This window comes from Gekko japonicus, unplaced genomic scaffold (genome assembly GCF_001447785.1).
Source record: "Gekko japonicus isolate JY-2015 unplaced genomic scaffold, Gekko_japonicus_V1.1 scaffold559, whole genome shotgun sequence".
NCBI classification, from domain to species: domain Eukaryota; kingdom Metazoa; phylum Chordata; class Lepidosauria; order Squamata; family Gekkonidae; genus Gekko; species Gekko japonicus.
Window position 1 is genome coordinate 723,180 of NW_015168064.1, and position 13,813 is coordinate 736,992.

At 39.9% G+C, this 13,813-nt stretch overlaps 1 protein-coding gene across 1 annotated transcript in view; it reads right to left on the bottom strand.

Annotated features, from left to right (window-relative positions):
• The window catches only part of LOC107113253 (desmoglein-1-like), a 43,772-nt gene extending 30,493 nt beyond the window's left edge, over window positions 1-13,279 (bottom strand). Inside the window, exon 1 of the mRNA XM_015414554.1 lies at window positions 13,071-13,279. Coding sequence (XP_015270040.1) covers window positions 13,071-13,118 — 48 coding nt within the window. The 5' untranslated portion in view covers window positions 13,119-13,279. The remainder of the gene's footprint in view (window positions 1-13,070) is intronic.
• Window positions 13,280-13,813: the final 534 nt, after the last annotated feature.

A 13,813-nucleotide genomic window follows, 5' to 3' on the forward strand; every position in this document is an offset into this window, starting at 1 on the left:
TGCAGTAGCCAAATTGTTCACTCACAACTTTAATGCCACTTGCTCACAAAGTAGAATTTTTGCTTACAAGACTCCACAGCTTAGAGGGAACAGTCTTTTCTTAAAATTCCAAAAAATGCTCAAAGGACAAAAAGAATGCTCAAGGTTGAAGTTTTTGATATAGATAAAAAAAGATAGAGTTGATGGGTGAGATCCTTTATCATTTAAGCTCATACTAGCTGCAGTATCTTTTCTTTCTCAGCCAACTTTCCTTGTTTGTGTCGCTGCCCTCTGGCTTAAAAATACAACTTTATGCAACTGTCATTAACAGAACTAACACCATTTGTTATAAATGTGACAAAGAAGAAGAAGAAAAATAATAACAACAAGAAGAGATTGTATTTATACCCCGCCCTTCATTCAGAGTCTCAGAGCGGCTTACAAACTCCTTCCCCTTCCCCTCCCCACAACAGACACCCTGTGATGTACCCTGTTTTCCCGAAAATAAGACCTACCCCAAAAATAAGCCCTAGCAGGATTTCTATGCATTTGTGGTATAAGCCCTAGTGTGTCTTCTTGAGAAAAAATAAATATAAGACAGTGTCTTATTTTCGGGGAAACACGGTAGGTGGGGCTGGGAGAGCTCTCACAGAAACTGCTCTTTTCAAGAACCCCCATGACAGAACTATGGCTTGCCCAAGGTCATCCAGCAGCTGCGAGTGTAGGAGTGGGGAATCAAACCTGGTTCTCCTAGATTAGAGTCCGCAGACTTAACCACTACACCAAACTTTTATACTGAGTAGTTTAAATTGTTATGAATTTTATTGTGGATGTGTTATATTGTTTTATTGTATTTTATCTATTTAACCCAGCATTAGCTGCTTGTTAGCCTTTCATTTCATTCCTGTTATCACAACAAAGATTTTTTTGCCGAGCTGAACATCTATTCTGTTTTATGAGCTGCTTGACATGTTCTAGCATCTCCCTGTATTTCCAACTCCAAATTTTTTTTACAAAGGCCATTTATTAGCTTGCCGAAAACATGCAGCAATGCACTTGGGAGCATCATACCATTGATAACAGATGAGATGTTTATTGTGTATTTTTGAGTACATAAATACCCTTTCCAAGCTGGAAGGTGTCCAGAGGAGGGCAATGAAGATGGTGAGGGGTCTGAATACCAAATCCTATAAGGAAAGGTTAAAGGAGCTGTTTAGCCTGGAGAGGAGACGACTGAAAGGTGATATGATAACCACCTTCAAGTATTTGAAGGGCTGTTATAGAGAAGATGGTATGGAGTTGTTTTCTGTTACCCCAGAAGGTTGAACCAGAACCAACGCATTGAAATTAAATCAAAAGAGTTTTCGGCTAAACGTTAGGAAGAATTTCCTGACAGTTAGAGCGGTACCTCAGTGGAACAGCCTTCCTTGGGAGGTGGTGGGCTCCCCTTTGGAGGTTTTTAAATAGACACTAGATGGCCATCTGACAGCAACGTGATTCTGTGGACTTAGGCAGAGGGCAGGAGGGAGTTGCATCAGTGCTTAGTTCTCATGGCCCTTTCTTACACACCCATGGAAATGCTGATCACCACTTTGGGTTCAGGAAGCAATTTTTTACCAGGCCAGTTTGGCCAGGGATCCTGGAGAGGGTGGGTTTTTTTTGGCCATCTTCTGGGCATGGAGCAAGAGTCACTGGGGGTGTGGGGGGGAAAGGTATTTGTGAATTTCCTGCATTGTATAGGGGGTTGGACTAGATGACCCTGGAGGTCCCTTCCAACTCCGTGATTATATTATTCAAATATTTATTAATTTATAAAATTTATATTCTGCTTTTATGCCCTTACAAGGGTCACCAAGGTAGCTAACAATTTAAGGCATATGTGATAAAATGACACCCCCCCCGAAATACACAAATCATTAAAACAAGTTAAAAAAAGACTTAAAGTAAGTACAAAGACTTCAAAACAGCAATTAAAACATTGAGCAGGAAGGAGGGATCACTGAGGGAACACCAAATGAAACAAAAATGTCTTCACTCGCTGGTGGAAGATGGCAACAGAAGGGGACAGACAAACCTCCCCGGGAAGAGAGTTCTAGAGCGCTGGTGGCAAGACTGAGAAGGCCCTCTTCTGGGTTGCCACCTGCTAATCTTGAAAGGAGGGGGCAACTGAAGCAGGACCTCCAAAGATGACTATGCAAGTATTAATGAAAACGTGCAGATAACACAGATTTGAAAGGTAGTGGACTGACAGCTACTTTCCTAGGGAAATGGACAGAAAAACACTTTGCACCCCTATGTATATGCTCTTATGTTTTGCAATATTACCATCTCTGCAATATAGCCATCTATTTTGCCATTTGTATATGTGCCTGGAAGTTGTACTCTGCAGTCTCATCCCCAAACCAAAACATGCTCAATTTTCACTTGGGATATAGAACTTTCAGAAGCAACTTTTCCTCCTATGTTGAGTGTCATGCTGTAAGTTCTTTCCATTATTTAATTGCAAACATAGGCCCCGGTCACACGGGCAGGAAACTGCAGAGGAGAAGCGTGGCTGTTTGCCCTGGGGCAAACTACTGCGCAGTTACGTGATCAGACCTCCTGTGGAGGTCCTGTGGAGGTTCCATGGCAAGGGAGAGGTGCCGATCACAGGACAAGCCGGCGCACAACGAAGAAGCGCGCGCCGCGGCAAACTGTTTTTTATTTTTGTGTACATGACAAATGTGCATGCTCCGTTGGGTGCGCATGCGCATCCACAGAGACTTGGACAAAAAAAACACACCTTATTTGCAAGGGAACATGGGCGGGCGCCGGATGCCACCGGAAACGCGATCAGACGCCCGCCCTTGCCCCGCAGTTTCTGGAAACTAGTAACTTCAAGGTAATGGTTTTTTGCCACGCAGTTTTGGCTGGAAGCCTCGGTTGAGCCACGGGAGTGCTACGTTTCCCAGATGTGCTGGTGAGATCGCGCCCGGAAACTCCGGCTGTTTTCTGTCTCACTTGTGTGGCTTCTGTTACGTATGACCGCAGCCATAATTTAGCTGAATTTAACTTCTGATCTCTTCCAAAATAATGGAGGCTCCATGTTTGTGGTTTTGAGCTCCTTGAAGGAAAGGGATACAAATGGGCGAATGAATGAATCTATGAGATACCAGCACACTTGGGAGGACATTATTGATTGATTTCATGAAAGATATATTTGGAAAAGTTATTTATACATCTATGTATTATTTATTTTGGTTTTTCTTGGCTGCCTCTCCAGAACACGTCTTGAAGTGGTTTACAACAAATTTAATATCACATAAAGCAATAAAAAGTCAGTCAGTAATTTAAAATTGTCAAACAGCAGGGCTAAATCATAGATACCCAAACCAATATAAAAACACATGAAAAATACAAAAAAGAAAAAAGGAAAATCATGTAGGAATTTTATTAGCTAAGTGACTTTTCCAGATTTAAATCAATTGAACTAGCAGTCTATCTGCAGAAATCTGATATGGATAGCTCATTTCAACATAAAACCCTATGTTGGTTGGAAAACTCCTGGAGATCTGAGGGTGTAGGCTTGGGAGGGTGGCATTTGGAGAAGGCATTTGAAGCTATTTGAAATGTTCAAGAAGAAGCAAGTGTTACAGAAGTGTGCACAAATCTTCTGCATGAAGCACCAGTTTTCTGGGTTCAGCATTTTTTTTAAAGGTGCAAAGTGGGGATGCCTCCACACCTACAATCTGAAGCAGTATAGTCTTAGGAGGAATGTAAGGCATAATACGGCATCAATATAACAACCCTGTTTGTTTGTTTGTTTATTTATTTATGAGAGCTTTATGCTACCTCTCCAGAGTCCTGCTCAAGGTGGTTTATAATTAAAATAATAAATTATTTTTAAAAGTCATTAAAGCAACAGTCTTGAATTTGGAGGCACTGTTTTTTTGAACATCTGTGCAAACTCTTAATAATAGTATATTGATGCCACAACATTTACTCGTATTTTCATTGAGTGAAACAAGAAAATAGCTCTATCCATGGCCATGTATAATCTGAGATACTGGGTGACATTTTATACAAGCAAATTGATCCACAAACTACTTTAAACCCTCCTGAAGTTAATGACTTCTAGTAACTTTTGTTTCTTGTGGATTGGAATGCTGGGGTCAATAAAAACTACAGGAAAAGCTACATCCAAGCACTGAGTTGTGGGTCAAGGAAGGATATAAGAGTGTGTGAAAACAGGCCTACACAATCAGAAAGATTAGCGCTAACAATTTATGACAGTCACCAGTCTGTTAAAGCCTTACATTAAAATTGTGTATATGCCAGTTTTAACATCCCTTGCAACAGAAGACATCTATTCAGACAGACATATTTTATTAGAAACAAAATAACAAAGGAAGAGCTACTTTGTCTATAAAGATGGGTGGGGACTACAGTCAGCAAGCATGGGCCTATTTAAAGTCAGCGTTGGGCTTTGCCTTGTCATCCCGTGAGAAAGTCCTAAGGTGTACCTTCAATTGTCTCTTATTTTGGCTCAAGTTCAGTAGATGCTTTTAACTTATTCAGCTCTTTCTGTTTGCAAGATGCATTACTCTTGGTTTTGCTTTCAAAACAATATTGTGTTACAGCCCACTGTTTCATTTTAATTCTGGAAATGAGACTGGGAGACAGTGATTTATCTAAAGGGGATGAAGTTAATCTGCAGCTGTTGTTGTTAGCCATTCAGTCGAGTTCGACTCTTGGCAATTCTATGGGTCAGCTCTCTCAAAGTTTTTCGATCTTGTACTGTTTCTTTGAGTTGTTCCATGCTCAGGCTGGTGTTGACTTTTTTGGTGTCTGCATCACACGGCCGAAATAAGTCAGTCACAGTTTTGTTATTTTTCCTTCCAAAGGCACATCTGGTTTTATGTGCTCCAATACTTGCTTGTTTGTCACCTTTGCTGTCCAAGGAATGTGCAGGAGCCTTCTCCAGCACCACAGCTCAAATGAGTTGGTTTTCCTCCTGTCTTGCTTCTTCATGGTCCAACTTTTGCAGTCATAGGTTGCTATGGGGAACACAATAGCACAGACTAATCTGCATTTGGTTGCTAGGCTGATGTCCTTGCTCTTCCCATTTTCGTTTCACGCTCATCATTGCTGTGCGACCCAGCATGATTTGGCATTTTATTTCTGGGCTGCATTTGCTTTTTTGGTTGATCTATGATCCTAAAAAAGTGAATTCTTTCACACATTCGATCTCTTCATTGCCAACTGTTATTTTGATGTTTCTGTTCTTCTCGGTGGTCATGAACTTCATCTTTTTTATATTTAGGAAGAGGCCAAACTTCTCACTTTCTTCTTTGATTTTCTTGATCAGGTATTCCAGGCCTTCTATAGATTCCGGGAGGAGGGTTGTCTGCAGCAATAGGGCTTGAACCTAAAGTCTCCCAGGAGCAAATTCAGCTGCCTCACTGGACTACTCTAATCACCTCTTTAAAGAAGAATAATTCCAAAGCACGGTAATTTTGTTATCAGCTCTTAATGTTCTGATGCACTAATGCTGTACCCAGTCTTCAAAGGCTGCTTGCAGTGATGGGCCAAAAGCTAATCAGCCTGAAATCAGGGTGTGGTAGTGGGAACCATCTAAGTGGAAGTCATTTCTCTTGCAGCTGCTGAGGGGAATCACATGGGAAGACACCACACTTTAAAGCAATCAGTTCCCTTGTTGTCCTAACAAAATCTATTTGTTCTGATCTACTGGCCGCTATTAGGTGGCCACACATTTCTGCCATCTCTACTTCCATAAAGAGATATGAATACCTTGAAAAAATCAGAAAAAAAATCAGACAAAATAGTTTTCTGATATTTTCTTTAAAAATGTGCAACCAAATAACCAAACACCAATTAAATATTTTCTCACTTAGAATGAGTAAAATGCTTCTTAAGGTGTCTGAAAATGGATTATATGAAAAAGTCTTAGGGCTTTCTCAAGTTTTGCAATAGAAATTTTGAGGAATACGGGGGAGGGGAGATCTTCTATGAAATATAGTCTGTTTTTGAGTGACAAAACCCTTGTCTTACAAGCATTTCACTCATTCCAAATGTGTGTGTGTGTGTGTGTAAGTGACATCAAGATTCAGCTGACTTATGGTGACTTCATAGGGCAAGTGATTAATCAGAGGTAGTTTGCCATTGCCTTCCTCTGTAAAGTCTTCCTTGGTGGTCTCTCATCCAAGTACTCATCCAGCTTAGCTTCTGAGATCTGATGAGATCGGGCTATACTACGCCATTCCACATCCTCATTCCAAATGTACAGCATGAAAAAGTCTGAGGAGTTTCTCAATTCCAATGGAAAAACTGAAATTTTGGGGAGCATTGAGGAAAAACCTCTTATAGACATGTACATCATCACTTTCAAGAATAAATTTGGTTTAACTCTGAATAATTTTAGCAACAATTAATATGCTAGAATGCATGTAATTATAATATATTATTACAGAAATTAGGGTTTTCAATGTTGTAAAGTTTAATTTAATATGCAAACATGCTGGCATGTTATGGTGACTCTATGAGAGACTTTCTGTCCAAATCCACTTTACAGAATTTGTTTTCTACCTTCAATTTTATTTTTTCCTACTTCTCAGATGCCAAAAATTAAAGATATATGTTCTGTGGTAGCATAGGGTACAGCAGTTTGCAGCTCTTTTTCAATTACTGAGTATATATGCTATGTTTGTTATAGAAAATGAAGATATTTATACTTTAAATTCCATAAATGTGGCAAACAGTAAAATTTTATATGCTAAGTTATACATGATGCACTTTATGCTGTTTAATCAGGCAAAGAAGCTTAGAATTGATAGGAAAGTAAGTATCACATGTTTCCTCCCAAAGTTTCATTTTTCCCTAAAAAAACAGGAGCAAAAACTGATCCTCCCCCCAAGATTTCAGAATTTTCAGAAATGTTACATCTCTCTTTCCATGAGAATGAACAAAAAAGGCTATACAGAGTGGGAAAAAAAAAAAGAGTCGTACTGTTGACCATTAACTTGATAATATATTATTTGAATAATCTGTGCATTAAGTTCAGGAAATAAATTTTGCTGCATTAATTTTGACACATCATTTAAATAGAATCGTCATTCCATTGTCAACAAGAGTGGCAGTAAGTATATAAAAGGATGTGGAATTTCTTTGGACTGAGAAAGGAAGGTAGATACATCATAAACCAGTGATCATTAATGAGCTCCAGCACTTTAATATGCACATTAAATTTTGTTGCCTGTAAAGATTTCTCATTCCTTTCAATGAAGGAATGAAAGTCCAGCAACATAAGCATTTCCTTTTTTGTGCTGCTGACCACCCATTATTAAACAGACTGGGTGTACTGTACATACAAGACTTCCATGAGCACATTAAAGTATATATAGAACTTGGGGCTCAGGTACTAGTATGGAGCTCAAAGGAAGGAAAGTCATGTGTGTATTATGTGCTGTCAAGTTGCTTCTGATTTACGATGACCCTATGAATTAATGGGAAGCCATAAAAATTGACAGAATGAGACCAATGAGCAAAAGATCCCAAACAATATTATTTCAATAATTATATGTTAGTGTAGCTTACTCAAGGAGTGAATTTTGTGCATGTTTGAACTGAAACCCCCAAATTCTGAACAGTTATTCTACATTTGCTCAGCTGCAGCTGAGAATAGCCTTAGTTACCTTTGCTTTAATATCAGTGCTATGAAATTTCGACTTCAAAGCTATTTTACAAACATGAATTAATTAACCATTATCAGAGTGCCAGACATTATGTGCTATTACGGAAAACTCCCTGCTCCACCTACTTGCATCCAAATGACTGAACATGCCCTTAACTCCTGATTTATTCTCTTTCCCACAGCTGTTCATTTTAGGGGTTGAGCCTGCTCCCTTTGAAGTAAAGCCCTAGTACTGCTGTGAACAGGGCTGAGTATCAAGCATATTACATTATTAGTCACCCATGTGCCATTTTAGCATATAGTTGTGTCAGCACTTTGGGCTGTGCACTTCATCCCTGAGCCAAAACTCCCACTGAGCAAGATTAGATCTTTCTTTTTATTAAATTTACTTCTAGAGTTCTGTAACTCTGTTGTCAAAATCCTGCTCGATGGCGTCTCCAAACCTCTATACTATTATATGGCTAGGATTCCCACTGAAATCAACCACAACTCAATGAACATGTTTGTCTCTAAATGAGTTTATGATTGGGGCCTAAGTATCGAGAAACCTACACTCAAGTAATTTTAGGCAAGAACTATTCTGCTCTTTTAAAAAAAGAACATTGTTTAAACAAAAGTTTTGTTCTACAGTTACATAAAATTCATTTAAATTTTTATATTTTGTGAAGCTTGAACTTGATGTTTATATGCTCTCACTCTGGTATTGGTGGTACACATGTGCAAACAGGCTTCTGCACATATAGAGGATAGAATATCTGGATATATCTGGATATGTCATAGAATATGCAAATATACATCTTCCTTTTGAACCATGGTGTTCATTGGAATCCCACTCAACCTGCTAGATACATCTTTTGATGTGGTTGGGGATGTTTATCCTCCTCCACAATCATCAGCTGTGCACATCTAGTTGGCACATAAGCAGAAATGCATCGGGGCCTCTTTATTATCTCTATATGGGGCTATTGGTTCTCATGAGGAAACTCAACTTGGAATTTGCTTCTATTCATTCATTGTCAGTGTATTGCGCTTTATGGGCCAAATATGGGCCAAATCCTGCATCCTGAAAAATAAGTTCTCTTGAAAAATAAGTTTATTTCAAACTACTCAATCAGAGCTGGGCTTTAAATGAGGCAAGACTGGTTTCTAATGACTCTGAAAACTTGCCGCTTCCCTTTGGGCTAATGGGTGCTAACCATATTCATCTTGGGAAAATTAAGGCTGAGTTCAGACTGGCAGTTTGAAATGGGAGGGAGTCGTGACAAAAAAGACCTGGAACAAACTGTTCTGGGTTTTCCTGGTCACACTGCACTGACTGATACGGGAGCATACCGGGGAGGAGGTGCAAGGGAGCGTTCATGCTGTTGGCCCACCCCAGACGGAGGTACGGCTGTAAGGCGCAGCTTTCTTTTTGGTAATCTGGAGATATGCGCACAAGAAAAAATGCGGCTTTTGGCATTCACACTTTGTTGGTGTGGGATGGACACGGGATAATTGCGCTTTCCAGGGTTTGATACCACTTTCACCTGGTATCTTTTAAACTCAGGAGGGAAGCATTACGAGACGGGTTGAGTACGGGTGGGGAACGCCAGACAGACGTGTGAACAGCCCCTGTAATCCGTTTGTGAAACGTGCCTATATTGGGCCAAACTGCCAGTCTGAACTTGGCCTAAGATATTCTTATTCAAGATCAATTTGTGCCTTCTGTATGTTGTAGTTTTCTTGGGCTGCAGTGAACTGAAATGCCCTTTAAGTCTTCTGCAGTCATTTTACCTGATAACTTATACATGTGGTAAATTGGCTGACTGCTCATGAGCCCAGATTGTAATTTGCATGGCAGATCTCAATCCACATTGGAAAGGTTTGCAGCAGTGAGGCATTTTGTGCCTCACAATTGTGACCAGCCTCTTAAACGGACCCAGTCACTAAATATATATTGCAATCCAGCCTGGAAAAGCATCCATTTGGTTTTCAAAGGTCTTCCTCTGATCACAATGTTTTGGAAAATGCGTCATCCTGGAAAGGATTGTTTATTTATTTTAAAGATTTATATCCTGACTTTGGAACATTTGGAACAAACAGAAGAAAAAGTGATGAAAGATGATGGGATTGCACACACACACACCCTCCCATGCAGTTATTCCAATTCAGGCCTGTTGAAATCAATTGGTTTAAACTTGAGTAACTCTGCATAGGACTGCACTGCATTGAAGCTGCAAACATGTTTCAGCAAAATTGGGATTATAATAAGGCAGGTGGTACAAGAAAGTTATGCTGGATAAAACAAACTGCTTTCATAAAGCAAGCCAGTACATGTATCACAAGCACAGCTCAAACATGTAATTCAATTTCTTGCAATGAGTATTTTTGGATCAGGCAGGTGTTGAGCAATAAAGCCAGGTGGACTGCCTCCCTCACAAACAGACAGTATCATTCACCTCAAATAAAGCTGCTGGCTCTGAATAAACTCCCATGGAGACAGAATTTTTTAGTTAATTTGCTTGGCTGTGGTATATTGACCAGAAGATTACCAATCGTTCAAATATCAACCTTGATAAAACAACACCCCCCCCCACACACATTCTAGTTTGAAAAAAGCAAAGAACATTCTGCAGGATTTGTCACACCCTGGACATTCTCTGTTTGAACTGCTGCCTTCGGGTAGAAGATATAGGACAATTAAAACAAGGACAAACAGATTAAAAAATAGTTTTTATTCGAGAGCTATTACTGTCTTAAATTGTGTATGATATTGGAATTTGGGTGACATTAGTGGTTTTAAGTTGCTATGTGAACCCTAGGGGAGTTATGAGATAGTTGTGAATGGTTGCATGAGTGTATGGATATTTTTGTAGATCACTGAAATGATTGCGTCTTAATTTCGTTGTACTATGTACAATGACAATAAAGTATATTACTATTACTACTATTACATTCTAGCATGTTTGAATTTGTGGCAGGATATCCCATAACACTAAGAAGATATGTGTTTCACACATGAGAACCATGTGTGATACTTATATTTTGTTTAATTATACACCACTCCCCTCCTTCGTGGGGACTCATGGTGTCGTTCTCCCCTCCTCCACCTTATCCTCACAACAACAACCTTGTGAGGTAGGTTAGGCTGAGAAATTGTCATGGGCCCAAGATCACCCAGTGAGCTTCCAAGAAAGAGCAGGTATTCATATCAGGTTCTCCCAGGTCCTAATCCAACACGCTAACTACTACACCGTGTTGCCTCTCTCTTCTGTGCCTAGGATCTGAGCAGCTGTTTTAGATCCATCCAAGGAATTGCACATTCCCACTGGATTACTGACTTTTCCCCTTTGAACATAGATCCCCCTTACATAGATTACAAATATTTTTGGAAGAGGACTGCATATAGAAAATGGAATCCCTAACTTGTCTCAGGCAATGGAACACGTAGCATGGTTCTTTAAATCCAGGCCTGTATATCTGACACACTGCTTCCTTAAGACATAGTTAAAAATGGGACTGCCTCATGTACTAAAAGAAAGAAGCTCCTCAAACAGCGCAATACAACTTTTTACTTAATGTTTAACCAGAATAAATGGATGTTAATATACTATTCTGAAGTTTTCTATAGTACAGATATGTTTCGTGTTTTGGATGGATGCATGCACATGTGTGTTTGTGTGTGTGTGTGTATGGGAGGGGGCAACTGGAATTCTGTTCTCTGTCCCCTCTGCCAACTTTTATGCATTTAAGGCTACTGAGAGCCACCACTGGCCCCCGATTAAGATTCCCTCTGAGTCCCTCTTTGACATTCAGAAGGGCACACACAAGGTACTATGTTAGAACAGATTGGCTGCTACTACCCCCCAGTATACCTTGTGTGACTCATGGCCCTGGAATTTTGCACCTCTAGACTTCTCCTCTTGCATTCAGCCAAAAATGTGACTAGAGCCCTCATATGTACAAACTGTACATATGTAAGCTCTCTCCGCATGATCAGAAACCGGAAAAGGGCAGGGGCCTTACATGTACACATTACGTGCATGCAGGCTCCATCGAGGTCTTTAGGTGAGGTTTGTGGGCAGGGCCTGCAGGTGCAATCCCATCCCTCTCTCCATGAAAGTATGTCTTGTATATAGCACTAATGATAATGGCAGCTGGACAAACACTTGTCAGAGATGCTCTAGACTGACCCTGCATTGAGCAGGGGGTTGGACTAGATGGCCTGTATGGCCCCTTCCAACTCTGTGATTCTATGATCCTGTGATTCTGTGTTTCTATAATGTTGCATAAATGGCCTGATGTTATTTGTAATAGCAAGCAATATTTCAGATTTGAAGAGACCTAAATGTCATACCAAACATACTGGTATTCAGCCAATTTGTGGCTTTTCTGTTTGCTAAGAGTAATTATTCACACAGCAGCTGCCTCTGTATATTAGTTCTACTTCATTGAATGTGGAATAGTTTAGCTTGCTTTGCTTGATTTCTTTAAGCCACAAGTTGTGGGGTTGCATTCTGAGGCATCATCTCAGAACATCTTGAGATATTGCTACTAGCCAAGAGTTAAAAGCAAAATGCGCTCACATTTAGATGAGGTATGAAGAAGTCATATAAAAGAAGCCATTGTAAAGGATTTTATGTTAAGAGCTTGTAATGATTCTGAATTCTAGAAAAAGCAACATAAACAATGAAAAATGAAATTAAATGTGGAAATGGGCCATGATGCAAAACCAAAGGTCTATAATTTTCTACAGTCTCTCAACATTTGTTCTCAGCATCATGAATACACATTCCACAACTGCCATTGCTTACCACATAGACACAGCTTCACTGCTTATATAAGATAAATATTGTAACTTAAAGCTGCCAAGTGTAGATGTACTCCACTAATTCTTCTGTCCGTACATGCTTCTAGAAGTCAATATGCACTATCGGTTCTCAGTGCCACTTAGACTGGAGAAGTCCATCTTCAAGCTTTGATTATCTCAGCCACTGTCTGCTCTTTGCTTAATTGCACCAGGCCCCAATTATGGTGACCTAAAATAAATAGCAAACTATGCAATCTGTCCGCAGCACACCTGTTCTTCCACAGAGATTCTGAAATTCTGTCTGATGCAAGATCACAAGATTTAATTCAGCTTTTCCACTTCAGGGTAAATCAATAAAACAGTTTGATTGTGATATAATATCAGGGATTTCTAAATGTCAAACAAAAATCTCATTCAATGTAGGTAGCATTTTTGTGTCCTTTCCCTCCACTTATCTTCACCCGAGAGAAGATTCACTTACAATGTACAGTTTTTAAGAATTGCTACAAACTGCCTGAGACACCAGCATCAGCTTAAGCAGAAAGGAGCGTCAAATGGAGCTGCCACAGCCTCGGCTCAAAAGGAATTATAGGGTTTGAAAGCATTACTTACCATTAAAGTGAAAAGCACAGCACCAGTCCTACAAGGAAACCAATCCATTGCATCTGAGATCTATTAAGTCCAAGGCAGGGGCTACAACACTCCAGTGGTATCCTTCGCCCCTTACGGGCAGTGGCTGTCAAAAGATACTCCGTAGATGTTCTTTAACTCAAGCATTAGATATTACCTCTGACTTCCTCGGTAGGAAGCACAGAAGATGCTGTATAACAGAGTGTGCTTCCCCACCCAAACGTCTGGGCAGGTCTCACTTGAAAAACTTGACAACATCATTATTGCTCCAAGGGAAAAGCTTCAGACACACCTTGATAGTTATTGCAATGAAACACTTTGTCGGGCACCAAAGAGAACAAGTTAGGGAGAGAATTTACTGGGAAACTACCAAATGAAATCTGAATTATACATCATACAGAAAGTTAATATTGTAATTCTATATCGTGATTCACAATAGAATTGTCAGTCTTCTCCTTATTTCCTGTTTTAAGAAGATGAAATACAAACACTGTGCAGAGACAGGCACTGAAGAAAGTATCCCCCCTCCTATGCGCTTTCTGATACAAACTCACACCTGCCAGGCATACCAATTGCCCATTAATTTTAGTAGCCGAGAAGCTACTAAACACATATCAGTGAATGCATGCTGAAGTGAAGGGAACTCCGCTGGCTTGTGGAGAAGCACCACAGCTCACCCATGGTGAGTTACTGGATCAGAGTGGATTTTTCCAAGTCAAACGTTT